Source organism: Micropterus salmoides, unplaced genomic scaffold (genome assembly GCF_014851395.1).
Source record: "Micropterus salmoides isolate LMB-PRFRI ecotype aquatic unplaced genomic scaffold, ASM1485139v1 Ms_hic_scaffold_4, whole genome shotgun sequence".
NCBI lineage: Eukaryota > Metazoa > Chordata > Actinopteri > Centrarchiformes > Centrarchidae > Micropterus > Micropterus salmoides.
Window position 1 is genome coordinate 22824487 of NW_024043372.1, and position 26906 is coordinate 22851392.

At 39.3% G+C, this 26906-nt stretch overlaps 1 protein-coding gene across 1 annotated transcript in view; it reads left to right on the forward strand.

Annotated features, from left to right (window-relative positions):
• The window catches only part of LOC119885750 (guanine nucleotide-binding protein G(i) subunit alpha-2-like), a 64278-nt gene extending 37372 nt beyond the window's left edge, over positions 1-26906 (forward strand). The window contains exons 2-9 of the mRNA XM_038695967.1: positions 7443-7485; positions 12311-12452; positions 16341-16501; positions 20886-21014; positions 23079-23208; positions 23399-23552; positions 25670-25884; positions 25983-26906. Coding sequence (XP_038551895.1) covers positions 7443-7485; positions 12311-12452; positions 16341-16501; positions 20886-21014; positions 23079-23208; positions 23399-23552; positions 25670-25860 — 950 coding nt within the window. The 3' untranslated portion in view covers positions 25861-25884; positions 25983-26906. The remainder of the gene's footprint in view (positions 1-7442; positions 7486-12310; positions 12453-16340; positions 16502-20885; positions 21015-23078; positions 23209-23398; positions 23553-25669; positions 25885-25982) is intronic.

Below are 26906 nucleotides of genomic sequence, written 5' to 3' on the forward strand. Positions count from 1 at the left end.
GTGTCTCTTGGAGGGCCTCTGGTCTTGAGTCTGGATTAGCACATTTCTCAACACATAGGCCTAGCTGAGAAGAACAGGCGGCATCGGGCCGCCTCACTGCTGGTGTGTAGGCGGCCGAAGACAGTGGGAGGAAGAGTTTTAGAAATGATGGAAAATTTTAATTAATTAGATTATAAAATAAGGAGAGAGTAAGGCTGTGGGGAGATGGAGAAGTGATTAAGGCTTTTTTGTTGCATATGAGATATCTGAAAGTTCAGTATAGTGAGGCAGCCTTGTCTCACTGGATCCTGCTGTAGGCAGGAGTTGCCAACTCTGCGCTTTTGTTGTTTTGTTTTTTTTCCCCTCTCTTTCCCCACCCACTTCTTTTCTACCTGTTTCCTTGAATTCCCATGGCTTCCTTTATCACTTTAGTTACTCAGCTTGGCACCAACACAAGCTGCCTCATCACTTTCCCCCCTGTATGTTTCGTGGACTGTGTGTAAGAGGGGAGGTTGTGAGAATTCAAGCAGGGTTATTTGTTCGAGTCTCAGGCGGCTGAGAGTGAGACTAGAGACTGTGAGAAGTCTCAAGTCAGTGAAAAGTGATGTCTTAACAGTGAGACCAGCCTTGCCTGCACTGGGACCAATATTTATGAGCACATCAAGAAAGCAGGAAAAATTGCATTAACGGTAGTTAACAGCATTAAGTCTCAGTGATTATTGATTTGAAGCATCACGACATCCATTGTTGTCTTCAGAGTTGAGCTTTAAAGGCAGAGCATACTTAATTTTCATGGGTCAGCCTGTCACCAAGGGGTCTGATATTGATTTATTCAACAGATCTGCTCTGAAGTGGGGACAGGAAGGACCAGGGGGCCGTCCCATTATAGATTTAGTGGATGGGCTGAGCCTGACTTTAAAAGAAAATGTTCTTGTGTTCTTTCCATTGTCTTATTCAACTTTCTCTTTGTTTGTTACTTAACATTCTCTGCATTCACAGTGGCAGCACAAGGAGCAGTCAAACAATTGTCTCATTAAAGGGTGTGACATTCATTTATCACAAAGCAGAGCCGACGCTTTATTAATTTTTCAGTAAGTTGTCTGCATGCCTGATGGTTCAATACAAATGGCTGCATCAATTACTTCAGTAATTACAGTCTACTTGGGACATTGTGAACAGCTTGTAAAAGCCTGTTTGAAAGAGGACTACATGAACATATTGGAGGTGTAGTATTGAACAACCCACTCCTGCAGAATGTGGACACAACATCATGAACACCTACACCTGCACTTTAATTCAATTCATGACAATTGCCCTGCAAGGAAAACTACTTTGTGAAATGTTCAGTTGTATTATATTGGATTATATTATATTGCATAGGTGTTTGGGTTATTATTATACTCACATTCAGTTTGGGGCCATTGTAATTCTCCTCAGGCCAAAATTATTTCCTGGGTGTATACATGTATAGCCAATGTATATTGTTTTATTTTATATGTTACCCTGTTTTAATTATCTTTTAAATGCTATGTGTGTAGCATGAAGGGACTATAAACTTTCATTTCATTGTACAATCTTGTTTTATATGGATACATAATGATAAGTTGTGACTGACTGACAATCAGGACTGGGACTTTAAGGGTACATGCCCTGGTATTGTTATATTACCACAAAAACACCCTCAAAATCTCAAAAGTTTCACCTTTCATGACATCATTAGTGATAGATTAGACCGTGGATTGTTTTATGAAGAGATTTGTTAAAGCTCTAAAACTGAGCTTAAGTGCTTATTGTCTAAACTCATTTTCCCAGTTCAACATATGTTCCTCTCATCAGCAGTGAGATTTAACTTCTTCAGTCATGTCCCCTCAAGCCTTTCCCTTTGCCAGTGGCCGTAAAACGATTTGCTGTGGCCTGGCAAAGGCAGTTGTCATGCTGAGTGAAAGGAGGCGGAGCAGCGTGAGAAGCTTGTGTGAGCTGTAGCGCTGATTGGAAAGGTTCAGGCGTAAACATCAACAGCGGGCCTGTCTTCTCAGCTAGCAGCGGCCCACACTGCTGCCTTTGTGTCCTGCACCCAGCCTCACCAGGATGGGTCAAACTTGCTCCGAACACATGCATATTTATTCATACACACAGAGTAAAAGCCTTAATACCCTGGGCGGAGGCAGACCTGTGAAACATTTAACATATTAAGCTTGATGAGGCTGTGTCTGCAAGATGCTGACGCAACACGTAGGTACTGTAGGAAGATAGAGAAATAAGTTGATTATTTTATGATCCTCTGTCTTGACACAGAACAGTGGGAAGTACCCTCATTCTTTCCTCCTTTTATGTCTGGACTTGTCAGTTCTTCATGCTTCACTGAATAACGAAACTCTAGAGACAATGTGAGCATGCCAGGAATTCTCACAGAAGAGCAGGCTGCCACACTTATTCCCTTTGGCAGGTTTCATCACTGGTCAAATGTGGGAGTCGAGCTTTGTCAGTTCTTTTCACAGATCCTGTTTCTACAAAAGAAAACTGAAATTCCTTATTAGGTTTCACAGTTAAACAGAAAAAAATCTGTGTAAATTGATGGTACTGTTTTCTAGGCTTGTTGAGTAGCAAGGTGGTTACGGATGCACCGAATGCTCGGCCACCGAAATGAATCGGCCCAAAAAAAAAAAAGCATTTTTGGTGTTCGGCCTAATACGTCAAAAGTCATGGTCTCTGTCAAATTACGTTGACATGTCGGCAGTGTGGAAGCATTTTAAAGTGTCTGAGAAAGACGCAAAAATCACCGTTTGCAGACACTGTTCTGCTGAATTGTCTCCCAGCACATCCACTCCATCTGTGGCTGATTTCTCAGAAAAGGCAAAAAATATTCTGACCCACTTTGAGTGTTTCTATCACTCGTTTCTGAGAAGGCGATTAAGAAAACCGCACCTACGTTTGGAGTGTCCATGTATTCAAGCCTTTATGGTAACTGAAACTGACCAGTGCTAGCTGACAGGCAGGTTAACGACTTTATCCTGTCATTTTCTCTCTTTACAAAGACAAGTGTTGCAGTATGAAAGTCCTACCTAAAGAGAGGCTACAAAGTCTTGATTAGATTGATCTTGATTAGTTACTTGATACAAGAACCACATACAACATTATTTATCAAACTGGGTCGGACTTGATGAATGTCCGGTTTTCAAAATAAGGTGTCTATACAATATGGAAATAAGATTAATTGGATTATATTCACAGAAAGTATAAAACATATTACATGTGTCCATTAAACGTAAATGGACACAGGTAATTTACTCTACCGGACCCTTTTGGGCCTCGGACACCCACCCACCATAGTCTCTCCAAATCTTGTGGGAAACACTGAATAAAGCACATTTTGACCATTTAATTTATGCAGTGGTTAAAAAAAATGGCAAAAATGTGAATGTACGTGTTCGGTAAACCTGAAGACCAGTCACCACAAAGCAAAGGTAGAAAACTGGACCACCTCAACAAAATTTTACATCGTGGACAATGATAGGTGGTAGTGCTGTGTACCATTTTATTATCACTTTTTCCCTACCAAGACAAAAATAATTTGCTCAAAAGCTGTTTACACTCAAGCCCCAAATACCACATTTTCACAGTGGGAGCAGGCACAGTTCCCCTGGTATATTAACGATAGTTGCATTTAATTTAAAATCGGCAAACAAAGGTAGATACCCAATCACAGGTGTACTCATTTTAGTCCTATGAAGTATTAAGTGGATCCCATGTTGTCTCAACAAACAGACAAACAGGAGTCATTTCTTTTATCAGCTCTAGCAATAAAATAAATGAAACCACCAGGTACCCTGGGGCAACAACACACTTAGATCTTACCTGATGCAAAGGGATCAGTGTATTCTCTCCTTTTTTGCAATTAGCAGAGGTTTGCTTTATTCTGCAGCCACCTGGGACTTGATCAAAGCTGTTTCTGTGCCGGTGTAATGTTCACGGGGAATGGCTCAGAAACCTTACTCACTTACCGTGACTGTCATCTGACCTGCTTGTGTCACTGTTAATGACACCTCCCCACACACCTGTGAATACAGTCCTTCCATCCTGGGTCTGGCCCAGGCGGTGTCCTGCGGCAGCTGGACCCCGGTAAAGCCTGTGGGCTCCCTGGCGCAGATTCCCCTAGCGTCCATCTGCGTATTGGTTCTGCCTGTCTGCAAGTCACATTGTAACCTATGGGTAATCGGGCAATTTCCTGAGTCTTGCTGTGAGATTTACAAATCCCCTGCTGCTTTCTCCTAGTACTACATATCTTCATGCTAATACCCACTTCTTCCCCAACACACACACACAGACAGATGATATTTAAGCTTGCGCACACACTCAAATTTTTCCTCTCTTTGTCCATTTTTGTATTTTATTTGTGAGGGTGAAGGAAATGTGACAAAACACACAAAAGCTAACTAAATTCAAATGGAATTGGAAACTGGCAGTATCCCCTCTTTTTTTTCTCTGCTCTTTTTATACCATGAGTCAGAGAACCACAACTGTCGTACATGCTGCCCAGTTGCTAGGCAGTGGACAGTATTTATTTTCCTGCAAACTCAACTTTTCTTCATCCCCTGCACCGCACAATCAGTCCGTTTCTTCTGTGTCTTGGCGTTTAGTTAAATGCATTAGTGTTAATTTCATCTTCATGTCAGTTCAGTTTGTTTAGAGGGGATGGGTTAAAGGTCAGCTTAGTTATGTTTTAGGTTAGATCACATTTGAGCTTAGCTAAGTTAAGATGGTGTTCATTTTATTTGTGCTGAAAAAGCAGAAAAACAAAACTAATTCTACCACATGGTTTGTTCTATTTTGGCACTGCAGAGATCTGATTATGACTTAAGTCTATTCAGAGGCCACCGGTTAGAACCTGCTGTCATTTTTCCTAACAATCTTCAGAACGTGTGTGTGCCTCCATGGTCCAAAGGGAGATATGGTGATAATGCAGCATTAGCCGGAGATCAGACAAAGTGTGTTGTGTAATAGCGACAGGATCAGTGGTATCAGTCTGACAGTCAGCAGGCCTTGAGTTCCTGATACAGCTTTTCTCCACAGAACCACCAGCAACATATGCTTATTGCCCCAATCTTGAGAGTGATTGCCACTCGGATCACATCAGTGACCATGACAAAAACATCCCCTATGATCCCTGAGCAGTCCCAGCTGTCCTACTGTGTGTGTGTGTGTGTGTGTGTGTGTGTGTGTGTTTAATCCAGTTAAGGTTTTATTAGTAGAAACAAAGTCTGCCCAGTCCTCCAGGAATTCTGCAAACCGTCTTATTAAAGTACATGTACTTGTACAGTTGTTGGCAGCCTTTTACCGCCAGCTGGCAAGTATGAAATATTAAAGCGACACAGTGCAGGACTTTACTTGCCTTTGCAAATGTATGTGCATTGTGGTCGCTGAAGTACTAATAATAAGGATTAATGCAGCATCAGTCCATCGTTCATCATTTTTTAGATATTCATAAAACCCCACTTTATACTCAAACCATTGTGCTTTCAGTTAAATATTTTAGAGTGTGGTCCTCTCACATTAAAGTTACTGTCATGTGTAATGAGGAACACGTTATTTTTGTTGTGAAATCATTTGAACGGACTGATTCTATAAGCTAGGAAACTGAGAATACACAAAGTCCAGGCTGTTAAGTGCATTTGTATGGTACAGTAAAGGGATCTGTTACTTGCTATTTGTTAATCAAAGCAGCAGTGGCGCTGAGGTATGTGCCACAACTTCACCGCTCATTTCTAGCTGTTAGCAGCGTCAGGTTCAGTGGACAAATTCCAAAGGGCATGTTTACTACTTTCAGGAGAGCAAGGGCTTGGTGTGTGTGTGTGTGTGTGTGTGTGTGTGTGTGTGTGCACTAGCTCGACTCTGATCAGTCAGATTCATGAACTCACAGGTCTCGCAGTTTGGCTCCAGACTCGCTGATGTGCAGCTGAGCCAGAGAGGCTCCAGGGACAAGCTCGGCCATGACTGTCTTACTGTGTGGCTGTCCTCCAGATTAGTGAAAAGTTACAAATTATTAGTTTCTGTTATGAGTGCTTCAACCCCAAAAGTTTGTTCTAATACATACAGGTATACAGAGTTGGTGGGAGGAGGTTTAAGTGAAGACTATTTTGATGGCCTTTTGAGCTTTAAACCAATATTAGAGTTTCATCATCATCTGTGATTTGCACACTGCCTGCCTGAATCAGTCTGCATCTTAGTTATTTCCCATTTTCTTCAGCAGGGAATGTATTTACAGTTTTCAGTCACACTCAAGGTATGCAGTGAGCCAGAGAGAGCATTTCTTTCTATGCTTTTCCTCCCGCTTAACAATATGGCCCACAGACTGTACAGCAGATGGATGAGCCCTTCATCACAGTGTGATTTGCAAATTGCTTGGAGGGGAGAGTGTGGACTTGAGAATCATGAGGTGGATTAAAAATGGAGAATGTAACAATGTGTTTGTATTAGGGCAGCAGCCAATGATTATTTTCATTGTAGATAAATGTCCATCCCAATAAAAATAATACCAATCAACTACTATGGCTTCAACAGGTAGCATTTTATGCAAGGTATCGAATGAAGTACTTTAAGAGTACTGGTTTTCGAACTGGTATCGTAAAAATTTTAAACAGTACCCAACCCTAGCCTTGGCACAAAGCAAGGTATGCAATAACTCACCTTTCACAGTCGGTTGGATATTTGTTCAAACTGTCTTTATTTCAAGGCAAAGTGCACATTCTTCTCTATTAGCATACCACACAGAGGAGTATGAGCTGACAGCTGTCGGTGGAAACTATCTTTGCCCATTTCTACCCAGGGGCTACACTGTGCATGTGCGTGCTGCATAGTAGTGTATTTTGAGGGTCATCTGAGAAAGACTTCACCTGAGGCGAGTGTACTGACAGGCACCCCTGGGTGGGTGTGTGTGTGTGTGTAGTGTAGTGTAGTGTAGTGTTAGATTCCTTGTGGCAGATGAGCTCTCCCTGGTCACCTCAGGCTGTTAGAATAAACATAGTAGTGGATAAGAAGAGCACATATCCTGTCAGTGCAAGACATTTCCATTAAAATGTTAATCATGATAAAATGACTTGTCTAAAAATAAAAAGAGGGGAATAGGATAGCAAGTGTTTTTTGTTCCTTTTGAAAGGTTGTGAGTGGCTGGGATTATTCCTGTGAAAAAAAGACACCCCTGTATTACTACTTGAATTTAGACTACAGATAGAGCTGACTGAGATATAGGGGCAGAATCCTTGTAGGTATACAGTAGGAGAGAACAGGAGACTGGTCCAGGATGAAAATGAGTGCTGAAGTCTGTTTCAGAGCTAAAGCAAAGCCTGGGAGGTAAAGGAAGGGGAGGAAGAGAAAGGGTCCAGATGTGAGGCGGCCTCTCTGGCTGCCTGTTTACATTTCTCAGCTAACGGGAGTGTATTTTTAACCTGTTTTTGTTCTCTCTGCAGGTGCTGGAGAGTCAGGGAAGAGCACCATTGTGAAGCAGATGAAGTGAGTGACTGCTCATTGTTTTGCTTTTCCTCCCACCATCTCTGACATATTCATATAGCACAACTGCATTAGGAAAATTTAGCTATACATGGTATTCCAACATTTATTTGAGGATCAGTATGTGCAGCATGAACATGAGGGTAGAGAATTATAGCAGCACGTTAATTTGTGGATATTGAAGCAAGTGTGCACCACAAATGACTCATCTTTTTTTTTTCATTCAAGGAAAGCAGGTACAGCAGCGCATTAGGGCCGTTATAGGTTGGGGGGGGGATTATGGAGCTGGGGGAGGGGAAAATATCCCAAGATTAAAGTCACAGAGTCGTTAAATAACATAAGCACATCTGAGAGTTTTTTTTTCTTGTAAATTTGTGATTTTATAATCTTAGAAATGTGTGACTTTTTTCTCTTAAATTTACCACTTTAATTTCAGAAAATATCCATGTTTTTTCTGGAAAATTTACCACTTTAATTTCAGAAAATAGCCATGTTTTTTCTGGAAAATTTACAACTTTAAACTAGATTTTTCAACTTATTTTTTTTCTCCCTTGGAATATTAACCCCCCCTCCCCGCTTCATAATTAATACTTTTTTAAAATTTATTTTACCTGCAATGGCCCTGATATGCTGACCTAGGTGCAAAATGAAGTCTTCCAGTGTAGTTTATTTTAGGAAACTTTAGGAATACTTTTCTGTTCTGTCTCTCACACTCACACACACACTCACACACACACACACACTCCTGCACACCTCTGTACTGTAGCTGATTATGTACACAAGGCTGTCCTCACCTCTGATAAATGCAATCTTCTAGCTACCTTATGTTCAGAGTTTGGCCCATTTAGCTTGCCACTCTTTGGCTCACAGCCAGCAGGCTTGAAATAGGCCATTAACAGGCAGTGCACCATGAACATTTATTACCAGCCCTGTGGATGAGAGACAATTTAGTGATGGACCAAATCGCACAGAAGACACAGACATAGATATCTGCACTGCACTTTCCTGTGTTACACATGGACCACAACAGTTACCAGGGTCCACCTTGGAATGGATTTTGCTTTAGATTAAAAAACTTGAAACATGAAATTCCATACTCAAGTATATACACCAAGATTGGATTCTGAATAGATTTAAGGCAAGAAATTGACCTTGTATTTGCTGATTTGTGGTCTATTTTACTTCACATTTACAATGCTGAGCAGAAATGTTTACACAAGTACACAACATTTGAGAGTATCTTGAGGCAGTGAGTCATGTCATCATTTAAACCGCGCTTCTCAGTTTGCTGGTGGTTCCTGCTTCCAGCTAATTCTCACATTATGTTATTTAAAATAAAGATCTTGTAGGGAGATCTGTACTAACCTCACAATGTGAAGATAAAGTGGGCCACTTCAAACTTACTTTGGGAGGATGTTAAAATCAATAATTCTAACAAGTTTACAGTTTGTCAATGGAGGCAAAAGCTTAATATGTACAAGCTGACATGACCAGTGACAACTGGCAAGTTTGTCACAATGTTTTAAAGAAGTTGTTTACATGCAGTATCAAAAGATATGAGCAAGGAGGAGCTCAAAGCTTAGGCCCTGATTATTGTGTATTGAAATGGAGCCGCTGGTTTCCTGGCTTTGCCATTTTCCTCCTGTCAGTCAGAAACCCTCCCTGCTTATCCTTAAAACAAGGGTTGAGAAATGTGCATTTCTACAGCTGATACGTATGAATGAAAGGCCTAGTGTTTTGGCTGAGGCGGTTTCACAAATCTCTCCGATACACTGTTCCTTTAAAATCCTCTCAAATGTGCACATCAGTGAACACCTACACGCATGATGCTTTTGCTTTTGAGATGTCATTAGTAAAGGCACACTTCCACTCCCCCAAATACATGGGGGCTTGAGCAAGGGATACACAAAACACAAAAACAAGTCTCTCCAAATGGCCAAATTACTTCTCTGTACACATTTTTGGATAACATGTTGTTAGTGCACTCACTGAGTTGACTTAAACCCCCCTATAAGACTTATTTCACAAAGCATATTATTTATTGCCACAAATGATTCATATACCATACCAGACCCCTGGAACCGGTTAAGCTTATTGGTAAGCAGCAATTATTGATGTTTTTAATTTATACATGTACTTTTTCCGTCTATCACATGTCAAAATGTCTGTTGTGAAAAAGGTATATGGGACTCTTTAACTGACAGTGAAGTGAAAAGGGTACTTATCTTCATAGACGAGTAGGAGTGAATTCTTTCGGCTACCTAAAAAGAGAGAACAAACAAAACTCTCTCAAATGCAAACCCTCAGTCCCAAACTAGACTCAGTTGTGTGAGCATCTTCTTTTGTAAGACGGTCAAATAATAAATTTCAGGAATACTATGTGGGGAATCTCTCTATTCTTAATTAATTAAAACAAAAGGATAATTATGCTTGCAAAAATGTGAGTCACAGGAAACTGCAGCACTAATAACTGAGTTTCATTTAATCTAATTCTTAATAAATATTCCCTCCAGTTGACACTAGACTTGCGCGTTGTGTCAAAAAAAAAAAAAATATATATATATATATATATATATATAAAAATTATGCTTGCAAGAATGTGTCAGTCACAGAATATGACAGCATTAATGACTGGATTTCAATTAAATCCAGTTTTAGAGGTCTCTTGAAAATGTCTCCTGGTTGATGCAAGATGTGCAAGTTATTTTTAACACCGGCAGTAATGAAATATTTAAATGTGAAGGAAGTAGCTCACAAAGGCCATACAATATAATTACCATTGCCAAGTTTTCAGTTTGTGATTCAGGATATCGCCAAGTTTTCAGTTTGTGATTCAGGATATCGCAAAACTACTTCGTCAAATCTAATGGAAAGTTAGGCCAAAAAAGAAAGAAGTTGTTGTAGGTGTGGATAGGATGTGTGTTGCTGATGCAGATCTGGATTCAGATACACATTACATACTCTATTTGCTGTTATTAGAAAAACGGATTTAAAGGATTAGGGCGGTATGAGCTCTGTGAGTGCTTCCTTCTGTAGATAACGACTGATCGCTGTTGAAAGAGACTCTACATACATTCATATAAGTTACATCTGCATTTAAACAAGGTGTTCATGTGCAGAAAGCACAATTTCCTGATTTTCTCATATACAGCTGTCCAGCTACACCTTGTCCATATGTGCCAGGCATAAGTTTAAGATTATGATAAAAATAACTATTTAAATAGTACTAATAAAACAAAGTTTGCACAATCAAGTCAATCAAAAATAGTTTTAAGTGTTGAAAGTTTTGTTTCAAGGGCTGAGGGCTTTCAGTCCTCTTGGCAGTTTCACAGTGGGCTCACTTGCACATTAATGAGGTCCCTTTCAGCACATCACACAACCAATGAGACACTCTGGTCTCTGGGCTGTGACAGGCCAGGGGAGATGGTTCTGTTTGGTTTCCAGCCAGCCACTTGTGTCTCAGCCCCATGCTTTTTCAACCAAATGCCTCTTTGTCCTTCTGTCTCTTTCCACAACTTCGAAATCAAGTAAATATTGAAATTGCTTTTGTGTCTCTCAAACTGAGAGACACAAAAGTGGTAGAGTTCTCCCACTACTGCAGCCCAGCAGGGTTGTGATTTGTGATCACGTGTGCGGGACTAGATCATCTTTGACGAATCTAATGAAATACCAATTAAATGTATCGTCTTAGCTATTAATGGACAGCATTTTCACAATGAGACAAAATTCTTAGCTGCTTAAACTTTCTTTTACATTAGGAGATGTGGCCAAACTAAACAACACTTATCAGTTGTATCTAGGGCTAGACGATATGGCCAAAAATGTTATCACGATAAAAAGTTTCATATCTTTTGATATCGATTATTATCACAATAAGTATCAAATCTTTATTTCTTTTGAGTTTAAAGGCTGATTTTTGCTACTGAGGGAAAGTTGAAGAAACCTGATGGTTAATTGTGGTTTAAACTTGTCTTTATGGTCAACACTTGATGCCAAACAGTGGATCACTCTTACAAATCATTCAAAACAATTATGATAAAATCTTTTTCAACACATATGCATGAGAAAAATTAAGTAAAAGCTTTTTTTCAGTCCTTTTTTCCTCAACAAAATAACCACCTTATTAAAAATTAAGTCCTAATTCGTGTAAGATTCAAGTGAATAAAATCAAACATTTATTGAATATTTATTGAACATTTGTTATATTGTTATTGAAAAAAATTATATTTTATTTATATATATATATATATATATATATATATATATATATATATATATATATATATATATATATATATATTAGATAGATATATATATATATATATATATATATATATATATATATATTAGATAGATAATTATTGTTTTATTGTCCAGCCCTAGTTGTATCTTCTCTACAAGTATGTAGGTTTGGTCATCATATTAAGTTTTCTTGATAGAGACCTGATGCCATATAAGAGATAATGCTGTATTTGCATTTTAACTACACAACGGTCAGTACTAGCCTATTTGTAGGAGCAGATTATTAGTGAATAGAGAAAAAAAGTTAATTATTTTTGCTTTAAATGTTATCGGAAGAATGTGCAGAGGTGGTGAAAATACATTTTCAGTCCCGAGTAGTGCCTGCAATCTTCTACCAAGAAGTAAGGGCAGTCTGTATGTTGCCTGAGAGTCAAAAGCCTGGGCAAAACAAACAATATTTTACTCCACTGTGTGTAATGTGTAATCATAACGTCAGTATTATGTTTTGTCGTCACATTGTGATTTCAGTTTAATAACACACTAGTCTTTTTTTCCCCCTTGCTCTCCCCCTGGTCTCTGTTTTCAGGATTATCCATGAGGATGGGTACTCAGAAGATGAGTGTAAGCAGTACAGAGCAGTTGTCTACAGCAACACAATCCAATCCATTATGGCCATCATCAAAGCCATGGCCAACCTTAACATCGACTATGAGGAAGCTACTAGAGCGGTAGGTATCTGACAATAAAGTTGACACTGAAATGTGTAACTGTCGTTACCATCTGCAGCAGCAGATGTGCCTGTTTTTTGTTTTATAAACAGTATTTTAGAACAATAAACAAATAGGACATAACATGACATACCTTCAAGTGCAATATTGTTCCCATGCAACTTGAAAGCTGTTGTTTAATAATAGAAAGATGTTCTGGGAACCTGTTAGTAAAGCGCAGGGGTCGGCAACCTTTTCTGTGGTAAGTGTCAATTTACAAAGTTGAAGACATCCAGTGTGCCAGCAGCGTTTGTTAATGCACATGTAATTTATTTTTAATTTATGCACTGATAGTTAGTAAGATTTTAATTGAAGTTTGACCTTGTTAATAATAATAATAGACATATAATAAATAGGGCTGTCAAGCGATTAAAAAAATGTATCTAATTACAAGTTTTGTGACATGTTTGTAGTTTTGTAATGAATGAATCGAAATGAATCACATATATCAATATTTGCCGTAATAAACATTTAAAATATTCTAATTCAAATAGATTTTGGTAGATGAGTGCATCAGTGATAATAAACAAACTTAATTAGGTAAACATTACATTCAAATTTTTTGCCATATTTACCATCTCTGTTGCACTTGTCACGCAAACTGGATGGAAAGTAAACTCCTTTGTTCGGCCCCGTGGAGCCAATCAGATTACAGCAAAAACAAGGATCAGTCCAAGTTGGGATGGGCCGCTCATATCCCCCCTCAACATTTAATGTTTTATTTTGGCCCACTCTCACAGACACACTGACAGCAGCTGACCGGCTGGTCAGCCAGCCTGGTAGAGGATCATAAAGTAGTTCACTTTGATTAATCCTGCGTTAAAATATAAGCCGTTATTTTCTCTATATTTCTATCATTTTAACAATCCTATTAATAATGTCAAAATTAATTCATCATGGTGGTTGATTGTCTGTTTTTTCACAAACTCAATGTAATATTAAACAAAGTAGCGGCATATGTCAATATTGTAGGATTGAGTTTTCTTTCTCATGTGCCACTTAAAATGTCTCTGCGTGCCCACACTGGCACACGTGCCATAGGTTGCCGATCCTGGTATAGCGTAATATAGCTACACACATTTTAGTGATATTATCTCTACTAATCACCACCAAAGCCTCCACTCTACCTCCATCCTCACCAGCCCTATCTTGCCTTGAGGATTTGAGGCAGCAGAGATTATGCAGCTCAAGAATTTCCCCCGAGTGCAGTGTGACAGTTTGCACTTGGAAATCAACTATGGGTAGCACATGCTTAAGATGGACTCCTGCCTTTCTGTCTCTGCTTTTGTGCGTGCATGTGTGTATGTGTGTGTGCTGTTAAAGGAAATGGTAAAGAACTGCCTTTTGTTGGGGCATCACCCAGGGAGAAGATCACTGAGACAAAATTACATTGCTTTTTCAATAGACCCACTGTCTCACCAATGTGATCCATATATTCTGTTCTAGAGATATTTCCGAGTATCTTGACTTACAGAGGATGAAGCCATCTGTTCATGAAAGTAAATTTGAAAAGACTAATAAATTAACATAATGCCACATATTTCAACTGTCGTATGCATCTTTTTCCATTAACTTATTTTGTGTATGTAAATGCTACATAAGGAAATCTGACCTACCTAATCCTCTCCTCTCCTTTTGCTGAATTGGAATAAGTAATAAAGCAGCAGTGTGTCATGTGTACTGGATACAATTACTATGCTTGGTAGTAAAACATGCACGCTACAGTGCAGTTAAATTCAGATTTTGTCATTACCCTAATAATCCTTACTTTGCACTTTCTGTACAGCTTTGATTTTTGTGGGGTTTTTTTCAAATTTCTCTCTCCTGGGTGACCTTTCTAGTAGAGTTGGATAAACATGGTTTTATGTGGAAAGAGCTTCTTGACTGCCTGTTATATGTCAGGAATGGCTCTGCCAAGGTAGCTAGCTCTGCATGACACGTTCCGTTGGATAGATTACAGTGTTTCGTCAATGAGTTTATTTGAATTACACCTTCCCCCACTGCAACGGCCTACAGAGAGAATCTCCTGGAACATTTCGCAGATTTCAATTAAAAAGACAATATTTGTCTCACAGCCTGAAGGAACGCAGTCAGCATTCAGCAATATACTAAAATCAGCATTTTATGGGCCTGAGACCTTTGTTTAAGCAAGAGTCCAAAATTGGGAACTCCAGCTTCAGAAAGAGCCCAGCCATCAACTTGATGGTAGTGTGAATATAATGTAACTGCTGCCCTTCAGGTTAACTGAAGGCCCATTGTTTGGTTTGGTGGAGGACATCGCGGGTATCACAAAACCATGGTGTTCTAATATTCTGACATCCATTTAAAACAGCATGTGCTATATCCCAATATTTTAAGTACTACCACAGGGTACACCGTAAGCGTCTGCTGACTTACTGTGACCTACAGCTAAGTTGGTGGAGAGCTAGGCAATGGTTAACTAATACATGAAAGTCCACTCTTAGTCGCTAACATCAAAGGGTTATGTAAGCTTATGTCCAGTGTCAAACACAAAGGGTCACAGTGGTATAATGAAGGTGATGTAAGCTGTGGACGATGCCCTTCTCATGCAGTGACCATATCTGCAACTCTACCTTTGATTGTTTACACATAAATGCACTCCATTGCTACCAGCACCAATAGTCCATCTGCTTGGTGTCCCAGCGCCTCAAACACTGAGAAAAGTAATCAATAAAAAGGTTGTGTGTTAATGTGCAGGTGTGTGCCTAACAGTCCCCCTAATATGGATACAATCAGAGAATGGTCCTTGTGGTTTAAAGACATGTTTCCATAACCAGAGTGTCCATCAACAGCAATCTGCAACCTTAAACTGTTCTTGAGCAAGACATTGAGCGCCAGAAAAAAATAGTTAGAGAGAGGCAAAACAAAAACAGTTCAACTGCAGCGTTTCAGTGTGGTTCAGTGGTATCTCTGGGTTAAGTGTAGAAGTGAAGTGAAGATGTAATGGCCACAGGTCAATTAGGTCAATGATGTGTCCATAACTTCCGGGCATATTATTTCTCACTCTTTGATTTACTTCTCTGTTTCTTCCCTTATCTCTTATGCTACCTCAACAAATTGGATTGCACATCCCCATAGAGTTAGCCATAAAACATGTCACTTCGGACTTGTATAGAGTGCAGAAGGTTGCAGGATAACATGGGTTATCCTGAGAGAGCAACAAAACAAAGAATAACAGCATTTTTCTGTCCCTCGGAACCAACCATTTCCAGTGGTTGTAGCTCTTATCTGTAATTTCTAAATAAAGCAGATTGAGAGGTATTTTTAAAGCCACAATCACTACAAGTACACACTGGATACACACAACAGCAAGCTACAGTTTGTATGTTGGGAAGGCAGCTGGCTGACAACAACTCACCCTATCTGATTTATATTGGCCAGGCAAGTGAATGCCGAAAATGAATGCCCGATGAATCTCAGCTCTGTTTTTTGCTTTGTTTTCCTTATCTATGCTACATTCCAAGAAAGCCTCTGTGACAGTTTGCTATGAAGCTCAATGACGAGAACAATACCATAAACAGTAAAATCCACCAAAAAAGTTTCATCTGTAATTTACAATTTGTTCAAAAACCATACACTTGAAATTAAAAATTAATTCACAATCACAATAAATGTTAATTATATTTTTCCCTTTTCAAGTCTTTTCACCACAGTTCTGGACTCTGTTTCATACACTTCATACACTACACCATCACCGATCCTCGCAAGAGACAAGTAGAATACAAGCCATGTAGAAAGAAAGTCCTAAAAACAGCCCCTTTATCAGCCTTTATGAGCTCTAGTGAAGAAAATGAGGGTTAATAGATGTCATGCCTTTCTTCTTGTCAGGATGATGCCCGCCAACTGTTTGCCCTGTCAGCAGCAGCAGAAGAGCAGGGCATCCTGCCAGAAGACCTGTCCAACGTCATCCAGCGACTCTGGGCTGACGGAGGCGTCCAGAGCTGCTTCACACGGGCCCGAGAGTACCAGCTCAATGACTCTGCGGCCTAGTGAGTGCCTTAATATAACATTAAAATGACATCAAGGTGTTTCATTTACATTTACTCATTTGGCTGACGCTTTTATCCAAAGCGACTTACAATTGCTATGTATGTCAGAGGACGCACGCCTCTGTGCAATGTTTTGCACAGAAAACCTTGGTGACTGGAGAACATGTGTTGCAGAGATGGGGAACGTTGTATAATGGTTACTTGGTTGCTCCTGTGACGAGATGTATATTATACCTTTAGGGTAAGATCAGGAAGTGTGAGGAGTTTCTTTTAAAAAATGTTACATTCTCCACCCTGCATTTAGAGTTTAGGAGTGTTGGCTCCTACACATAGACTGTGCTCCTACATACATGCACAGAGCGGCCAGCAGAGAAAGAGGCCGGTGGAGGCGGTGAAGTTAAGTTAGCTCCAAACTACTCGAATTGACGACAGTTACGCTCGTTACTGTAAGTACTTGCTATAAAACCTTTGTGAGTAAAAAGACAATGGTTTATCAATATACCTGTCTGTAAGGTAAACATGTAGAAAGCGTTAATTTAATCATCTCTGTCCTCAGTCTGTCATCCTGTATGTGTTTTGTTCTTTCTAAACATCACTCACTATTGTGATGTCAGATATTGAGTTTATACATAGTGACTTTGCTGTTGTAAACATTAATGTTGCTGCTCTAGAAACAACATTTAGCTGTATTTAAAATATAAAATTCTAGTCCTTTAATTAATTTAAAAACAACCAGGCAGTTATTCAATATTTGTTTATTTATCGCAAGTGAAATGTCACCTCAATAGATAATTATCGCACATTGAATATTTTCCTCATACCGTGCAGGCATACTGTTGGGTCTGGTCTTACCAAATAACCGTCACCAAATAATATTAAAGTATCAATAGTGGTATCGAAAAAGACTCGGATCATAAAGCAGTCCCTATCCCTACCAAATATACTTCTTTGTCACTATTCATCCCATTTTTCTCTATATTCATTACACAAACACCATACTTTTTAGTAGTTCTACATGCTTTCTCTGTGCTGGAGTGACTTTTATTACTTATCAAATTGTGAATATGTCACCATAATACATTTCTTTGCACACCCCACAGGCTGCCGTTATAAATAGGGAAGACATTACTGTTTTGTTTAAACGGTGGCTTTCGTTTTAATACCAGTCGCGTTGCTAATCTGTAACAACACAGCAACTTCAACCTCTGTCCTCAGGTCTTAATTACCTCAATTACGCTCATCCATTTGCTGGCCACATTGTTATAATGTTCCAGTATAATATCAGGGAGAGCAGGAGGTAATTGCGAGAGGCTGCTGGTAAGAGGTGAGAGGTGGTTATCGCTCTGACCCTCTGGGATGCATGGCCGCTCTGAAATGGAAATCCAGAGAAAATGGAGAGCCTTGGCCTTGTTCACCACCAGCTGCCTGTAGGGCTGCAGCAGGAATTAACTGCGCTGATTTCTGTTTAATACTCAAAGCCTTTGATAATAATGTGACACCTCCAAAATGTGCTGTGAACTGTCAGGGGAGTGTTAAGTGTTTCACAAATGCTTTTCAGTCACAGCAGTATTTAACTTCCAGAGGGAGTGATATTGTTCTCTGTTTGTGTTGGCCAGCATAATCATAACTTCTCCGTCTCTGCTTCACTGCTCTTGTTAAAGCCAAGGGGGAGCTGGAAGCATAACTGCTAACAAGGCCTCACATTTAGTTAGTGGGGAGAGTAGACAATGTAGGATGTTTTATCAAGGCTTTGTAGAGCGCCTAGAGTCGGTTGCTGTAAGAGAGGACAAAATGAGTCTGGCACTAGACCATAATCCATGTCTGAGCACCTGAGACAGAGAAAGGATGGGGAAGATAAAGAGAGAGAGAGAGAGAGATGGCACAGCCCATATCAACAGAGACCTCTCTCTTCTCTCTCACTGGTTTGATAGAAAGGGACATGTACTGGACGCTCTGAAAATAATGGATCCAGCTGCCGTTATTTGAGAAAACAAGACAAACCTTTTCACACGTCTGTGTGTGTGTGTATAAATAATGTAATGGTCTCTCCTTGCACAGTAAGTGTTCTGTGTGCAGCAGTATTTGCTGGCTTTTAACTGCACAAGTAAACTGCGGCTTCACACTGGGTCTCTGATAATTGTTAACTACATTGACAAAAATTTGCACGGTGAGGTAGTTTTAAAAAAAACATATAAAATGATTGTTTTGCCATTGACAATTCTGTCACACTACAGTGGAGGACCTTTTTCTTATTAGAGTGTAAGCTGACCAAATTCAATTAATCTTCAAGGCTCATAAACCCAATGGCTAAATCAAGCTTGTTACAATATCTGATGTGTGGACTACAAAAGCAGCCTAAACCTCTATGGGGAGCAGGATTATGATTAAACTGTCAAACACGTGGCATGAAGTAGTGGTGCTGAATTTCTAATATCTACACCCGAGCTGTGGCTTGTATCGGATTACATCCAGCACAAACACCGTAGTTTTTTTTATGCAGTTGAATGTTTTCTGCCGTAAGATTGACAGAGAAGACTTTTTTGTGTCTCCCATGGTAAAGTGTAAAAGTTGATTGTGGTTTTGTATTTCGTGCTTTTATCAGGCTTCAGCCAAGCTGGCACTTTATTTGGCCATCAAAACAATTCAGGTACATTCCCTCCAGCTAAGAGGAAATAGAAATATAGAAGGAGTTTGATATCCACGTAGGGTTTGGTATCGTTTAAATTTTATCGTTTCTGATTCTACTTATCGAATCCGGTTCACCACAAATCTTGTCACTCTTCACATCTTGACATTCATCCACTTTCTCCTTGCTCTTCTTCCCCTCCATGGCTAAACTGAAAGGAGTTTCTGTACTAGAGGAGTGTCTCCGGGGACTCATATCTAAGAAAAATATAATTTGTTTACTTTCAGTATAAAAGGTCAATGTCAGCTCATCTGTGTCTTGTACCTGAACGTGAGACGTTGCTACTATTAGCATGGTTATCTATTTTAATGACGCTAAGCCAAATTTTTGAGCATTTGCTGCAGGCCGCCATGGTCCAGGAATGTAAACAGAAGTTCTCTCTTATGGCGTAACAGATGATGTGACCCGCATAGCAGTTCCTGGCAGCTGAGCGCAATTTTTATGGACTGTAAAATGCTCACTGCAAATCAATCTGGAGCACGACTGAAATACGCAACAAGATAGTTAGGGAACGATAAGCAATCGCAATGCACACGTTTGAACAAATCCATGTTTCTTGGAAATTTGGTAACGGTTCCAACTTGGAATTGGTTTTTGATACCCAACCCTAAATGGGTTAAAATCAAAGGCAACCATCTTCACAGAAAAGGAGATGATTGACAGTAATCTTATAACTGTGAACTGGGTGCTGTTCCCTGGCTGCACTGTTTGACGTCCCTTATCAGTGTAAATCAGAGGATTTAAACAAAGGTGACTGCCTTCTGTGTGTGTGTGTGTGTGTGTGTGTGTGTGTGTGTGTGTGTGTGTGTTCATGTGGATATGAGAAAACTTGCCCCTCCGTGTGCTTCGGCAGGATTTAGTGTTTAAATAGCTGCCGATATGACATGATTTTGTAATTGCTGACAAAGATCATTAAGAAGATTTAATCAGGCAAACACTATAGCTACCAGAACTGTTCATTACCGCGCTTCACCTATTTTACTGACCTTTGGTTGTAAATGTTGTTTTAGAGGAAGCTTTGAGTATTATTTTTAGACGTTCTGATCAACGAGCAATTTTATCTTTGTTACGTGTTACATTCATTTCTAACTGAGGTGGCTGTAACTTACAGTTCATGCTTTTTCCATGGCTGAGTGCAGTATGTGATATACATCTATACAATCTCTGTATTCAATAGCATGCTGTTATGTATGCTCCAATTACCAATGAACGGATTGTGAGTGGAGCTCTTGTTCAGGTGTGCAGAATGTCAGCAGATATAACGTTTCAAAAAATGCGTCCTGATCTATCGTTGAATAAAAATGTACATTATATTAAATGAGTACTCGTGATTTTTAAAAGTTGGGTAAAATCTTTTTATAAGTGAGGTGATCTTTAACTGACCTATGGGGAAACTGTGTGAACGGTTAGGGGTATTTGCGGTGGTAAAGCAGCAGTTCTGTGACAGCACATTAACTCGTGTAATGTGACTGTAAATTTAAACCTGACTGCGTTGAGACGACACAGTGTCGCCAGTGCTGTGACAGGGCCAGCATGAGGCACTTCTGTTCTTCTCATGTCTGTGTGAAGGAACAGCTGAGAACTATAACAACCTTCCGTCCTTACCTTAACATTACATCTTAATACCCTTTCTCTCTGTGGGGTCATAGGACAGTGCTCTTAATTTCATATATAAATTGTGTGTGTGTGTCCTATCAGTTACCTAAATGACCTGGAGAGGATAGCCAAGGAAGATTACATCCCCACACAACAAGATGTGCTGCGGACCCGAGTGAAGACCACTGGCATTGTGGAAACACACTTCACCTTCAAGGAGCTGCACTTCAAGTAAGACCCCCCTTTTTGCAATTTTCTCTCAACTGCTCAAGCTAATTTTTGGGGAGCACCGTTTAAACAGTTAAATATACAATCACCACATCAGTTTATATTATGCAGCACAACATTTAATTTCAATCTACTAATTTACTCAACCAAGTACTGCATTTAACAGCAGCTTTGCTGTATTAAAAACTGCCTCTCCCATGAAATAAAAAGACGCATTGGTGCTATTTCACACAGCAGAGGACATATTTAGTTTTTTAGATAATCATCTACTAACTAAACTGATCAAAGAGGTGAGACACCATCAGGACTATTCACTGTGTTTTGACGAGAATGATCCTAATTTGAATATTTTGCCAGGAAAATTCTTTGATGTGCGCTTATGAGTCACGTTTTTTTTTTTTTGTACTTACAGCGCATGTTTTTAGAAAGTCAAACATTTGTTTGTTTTTTTCCAACTTGGGCTGTTGTTGTTTTGTTACATTCTCATTGCTCTGAACATATTGCTCACACACAGTAAAAGAACAGAGGGAAACCTTCAGTGAAGTGCAAATCATATATATGAGTAAAAACAGACACACAAACCAGATGCATTGTGTGGGGGAGTTTAGTGTAACTGAGTGTTTTTCACAACAGGATTACACATATTAGTGATGAAAACATGTATTAGTGAATAAAAACTCATTATTACCGCTTTAGTTTGTTACTTTGAATGTCAGTTTTCCACAACCCTTCTCAGAAGTGATCCTTTTTTTTCAATGAAAATATTTTGTCATTGTGTTTATGTGCAACGGTATATTCCTCATAGACATAATGAAATCTGAAGATTGTAGTCACCCCTCAGACCACACACTAACACTTTATACTTTATATCTGATGGAGACATTAGTCACTGCTACCGCTTTTGAAACAACAGGATTTTGTTTTGTAAAATATGAAAGACCTAAAACAGCTTTGAGTCAGACTTTAGCTGCTTTATCAAGGCAGTGGAAATGGAAAAGTGTGTGTGCTTCTCCATCTGTGCCTGCTGTGTGTCTGTGTGTAATATTTAAGTCTCATATTTATGGCTTGATTTATTTTTATTTCTTTTGGGAAGACATAAACCGAGTCCAGCTAGCTTTGTGTTTACCTACAGCAGCTCTTCAGTGCAGTACCGCTGAGATATATTTAGCTTATGTAAGCAGTGCTGGAAACAAGCACTCTGTTGAGGTAAACAGTCTAAAGTGTGTCACTGTTATAATGAGCTATGCTTACTCAGCCTAAAGCTGGGCCGTCCACATGAGTCAAACTTCTGCACTAATGATCCAAAAGTCTGCAGAGTGAAACCTGCTTAGCAGGAAGAATCAAGTATCATGACGACAGCGTGTCTCTCTGAGGTAGTGCAAACGGTTACGCTCTGCCTTCAGCTGCCAGCTGACAAAGCACCCTCTCAATATTAGATGGTGAAAATCTTAAGACTGGCACCGTCCAGAGGAGCCTCCTCTCTCAACCACCAAGCCACCACCACCCCATCTTCATGAATAAGTCATATAGGATGTTAGTGAAAAACCTGGCCGTGTTTAGGATTTTATGGTGGACTTCTCTTGTGTTTGTACTGTACTGTTATTTAAATAAGAGAGTTAGATTGCAAACAGAAATACACAATGGAAGTGCTTTTGTATTAAGAATAATAATTGTAATAATAAAGTAACAATACGGATGTTATGAAGGTGAATAGTTTGTCACGGGGGGCTGGAGAGTGAGCAGGTTATAACTGGAGCAGACAATGCCTCAACCTGTCTTGAGGCCGCGTGTTACCACAGCAACTGCTCTGAACTCAAATGCCAGGAAAATGACAAGGCCTGTGCAGCAAACACCCTGCCCTGAAAAGAGGAAGAGGCAGAAATATATTCAATGAAAAGAGACGGGAGAGAGCACGCACGCTTCCAGAGGAAGACCTTGAAGCTGCTTGCCTTGTCTGTCACTGTGGGGGGAAAAAAGTGTTGTTTCTCTTGAGCCCAGTCCCGTCCACTTTCTACATAAAAAGAATAACAGCGTGTTTATACTGTGTGTGCATGTGTGTCTGTGTAGGATGTTTGATGTTGGAGGCCAGCGGTCAGAGAGGAAGAAGTGGATCCACTGCTTCGAGGGTGTCACAGCTATCATCTTCTGTGTAGCCATGAGTGCCTACGACCTGGTCCTGGCTGAGGATGAGGAGATGGTGAGTTAAGCTTATACTCCCGCTATAACCAAAAAAAAAAGAAAAGCTTTGCATGCATTTCTCAGCAGAGCTCATTTCCAGGATAATTTGAATGGGAGTGGGAGGTTTCAGTGAATTAATTTCCTTTATGTACCCTAATTGTGCACTTGAACCATTTCTTTATCTCCACATTTGTGCCCGTTCCACCCAGAACCGGATGCATGAGAGCATGAAGCTGTTTGACTCAATCTGCAACAACAAGTGGTTCACAGAGACGTCCATCATCCTGTTCCTCAACAAGAAGGACCTGTTTGAGGAGAAGATCGCCCACAGCCCTCTGACCATCTGCTTCCCTGAGTACACTGGTACAGTCTGAACGCCTCTACACACAAGACACAGCCAACTTAAAAGCTTCACTTTTGTTTTTTTTACAACCACTTGATTGGTAACAGTGCAAAACTCCATTTCAGTTCAAACCTTTTCAAAGTGAAATATTCTGTCAACAGGGTGTGATACCTGTGAGACCTGTTTCCACTTAAGTTGTACTTCTTTGTTCCCGTAACAGAATAAAAAAAGTTTTTTTCTGAAAGATCTTCTAACCTTCTGAATGAAAAGATATTCTGTTTGCGCCATGATATGTATGATCTAGACAATTTTTACTTTGTTTGCGAGTGTATTTTGTAATCCAGGTTGCCAGAAATGACCTTTCCTCTTTCTAGTACAACCCAAGTAAAATGTGACAGCATTATTCAGTATGAAAATAAAATAAATAGAAAACATACAAAACATCATTTTATTTATGTATAAATTAAACAAACACCCATGTCATTTTGAGCTACCCTCTTTGTTTGGTTTCGGGAACTAGCTGGATGAAATCCAATTTTTTTCTTTGAGGAATCTGGAAATAGCTTCAGAATAGCAACAGTGTTTCTGTCTGGCTTTTTCAGTCATCGCTGGTGTCTGCAGGGTCTTGTCTTAAAAGGTGATAAATCAATTTTGCGAAAATTAAGGCTATTAAAAAGTTGTAATCGGCATTTAACAAGGTATTAAATTTTGAAGATATTTTTTTCAATGTGAAAATCCTGTTTGTCCAAAAGTTTGTGTGCTAAAAGTGTAGGTGAACGTATTTATTTATAATGCGTAGCCAAAAATACTAGACAGGCAGTGAGTAGCGACTGTGTGATTCGCTTCTGTAACGTTAGGCGCAGGGATCTACCGTGCGCCTATTTCACTCTTAAACTTTATAAATGTTGAACTCAATGTTCTGCATAAATGGGTATGATTATTGACGAGTTAGTAGCCTGCCCAAAATCAAGGCTGGAGACCATCATGTAGCCTAGAGAATTTTTCTTGCACAAAGTTAATGAATAAAAAACAACCCCAAACTGAAACAGCTGTAATTTGAATTAATATTATACTAGTGGTAAGTTATATACTATTATATTGAATATAGTAACATAATTAATATATTAATATCAAACTTACAGTTTACTATTAAATTAACAATATACTTTTAATTTATACTTTTAAGTTATAATATTATACTAATACAGACATTGAGACTAATTCCCCTCCAGGTTGTATCTGTGCTACACCGCCTACACTACTTACGTTATTCATCACTCAGTTTATTCTCTTCATCTTTGTTTCCTCCTGGCCTATTTGAATTTTGTTGTATTGATCAAGTGGTCAATGAAAGTTATCACACATATCATTGCAGGCAAGCTCACATTATCTAGTTTAAACCAACTAACACACAAAATTACACTGTGTTTCACATGATTTGCTGTAATGTTGCGTACATAAATGTCATAGCTAATGTAAGACAGTTGTTTTTTGCAGGAAATCTGACCAGTCCTTCACATAGAAAACTGTTGGCTCATACAGCCTGTTATAGGCAATTGAGAAAGTTGGTGAATGGCTCAATTTTTATGTGTGTATGTGTGGCTGATTTAATCGGTTACAGCTCAAAGTGGTACAGCAGTCTTAAAATATGTTGAAAAGGTCTTGAAAAGGGGAGGGGGGTAAGGGGAGGGGGGTAAGGGGAGGTGATGGCGCAATGGATAAGACACATACCTTTGGTGTGAGAGACTCGGGTTCAATTCCCACTGTGACCCATCCACTGTTGTGTCCCGGAGCAAGACACTTAACCCCTAGTTGCTCCAGACATGTATAGCAATTGTAAGTCGCTTTGGATGAATGCGTCAGCTTAAATGAATAAATGTAAATGTAAAAATGTATTGAATTTTACTTCAGTATTCCTGTATATATACCCTGTTATCTGTGTGACTCCAATCTAATGGCAATAAAGGAGCGGCACAGACTGGGGCTAGGTAAACTCGGGCAAGAAGAAGAAAATGACACTTGATTCAAGGAACTGCTGGAACTAGTCTGCATGGATCACAAACAAATCAAACTGTCTGATCCCCCGAGATTCTTTTACAAGCTCTTCTAACGCTCCCCGACACTCTGTGTCCCTCAGGCCCTAACAAGAACGAGGAGGCCCAGGCTTACATCCAGACCAAATTTGAGGACCTGAACAAGAAGAAGGACACCAAGGAAATCTACACCCACTTCACCTGCGCCACTGACACCAAGAACGTGCAGTTTGTGTTCGATGCCGTCACTGACGTCATCATCAAGAACAACCTGAAGGACTGTGGCCTCTTCTAATAAACCATCTGAGAAAGAGTCAAGGTGAGTTGAGAGAAATGATGCGGAACGTGATTCAGCTCAAGTCACAAAATGAAGCCTGTTTGAAATGACTGATTTGTGTGTGTGTTTTTTGTCCTTAGATTACTTGAACAGTTCCAGTCACCATAAAGATAGGGGAATATACATACATCATGACTGCGTTGGCCAACCACGATTTCTGCTTTGATCTGCTTTTTATAAAGACACCTAAGAGACTGAAAACCCGACGAGCCTTGCGGAATTTCAACGATTGCTGATCCAGTCACTCGTATTGTTAACTCTTTGGGCTATGACCACAACAAAATCAACATTTATTATTGTATTTTTGTTCTTTTTTCTTCTTCTTCTTTATTTTCAATTAATAGAGGAGGCAAAGGAAAAAGTTTTTATATGAATGCATTCAATTTAGTTTTAGAAATACTGATGTGCAAATTATTAAACTTTTAATCACATGAAGCTTATTTTTTAAGAGATGAAGCACAGGCATGGTCATAAAATATTACTGATAAAGGAAAGTGCTTTTTTTAAAATAATGTTTCCATAAGTTCATCATTCATAGCCAAACCGTATATTGTTCTGCATGACAACATGGCAAGTAACGGCTCTGTAATCTGCACAAAATGATCTAACATTCCTACAAAATGAAAATAAAAAATATTAAAATGCTGAAAAAAAAAAAAAAAGCTTCACATGCAGGGGAAAATGAGGGCAAAGTTCTAACTGATATTTAAAATGTGTGTACCTAACATTCTATCACTTTTTATAGTACCATTTCCATGTCTGTTGCAGTATGTTTGTGCCTTGACTTTTGTTTACAACCAATTCCTAGATATGCTTTCAGTACTGTGTGACCTACTGTGCGCCTATATTTTTCTTCCATTTTCTGCCTAGCAACTATGAATATATAGTGATTATTAATGAGAGACGAAAATCTAATTCAGAAAAAGGTTAGTGTTTTTGGTAAATATTAAAATGCTTTAAAAGTCCTATATGATTTAATTTAAATAAAAGTAGTGATCACCTGA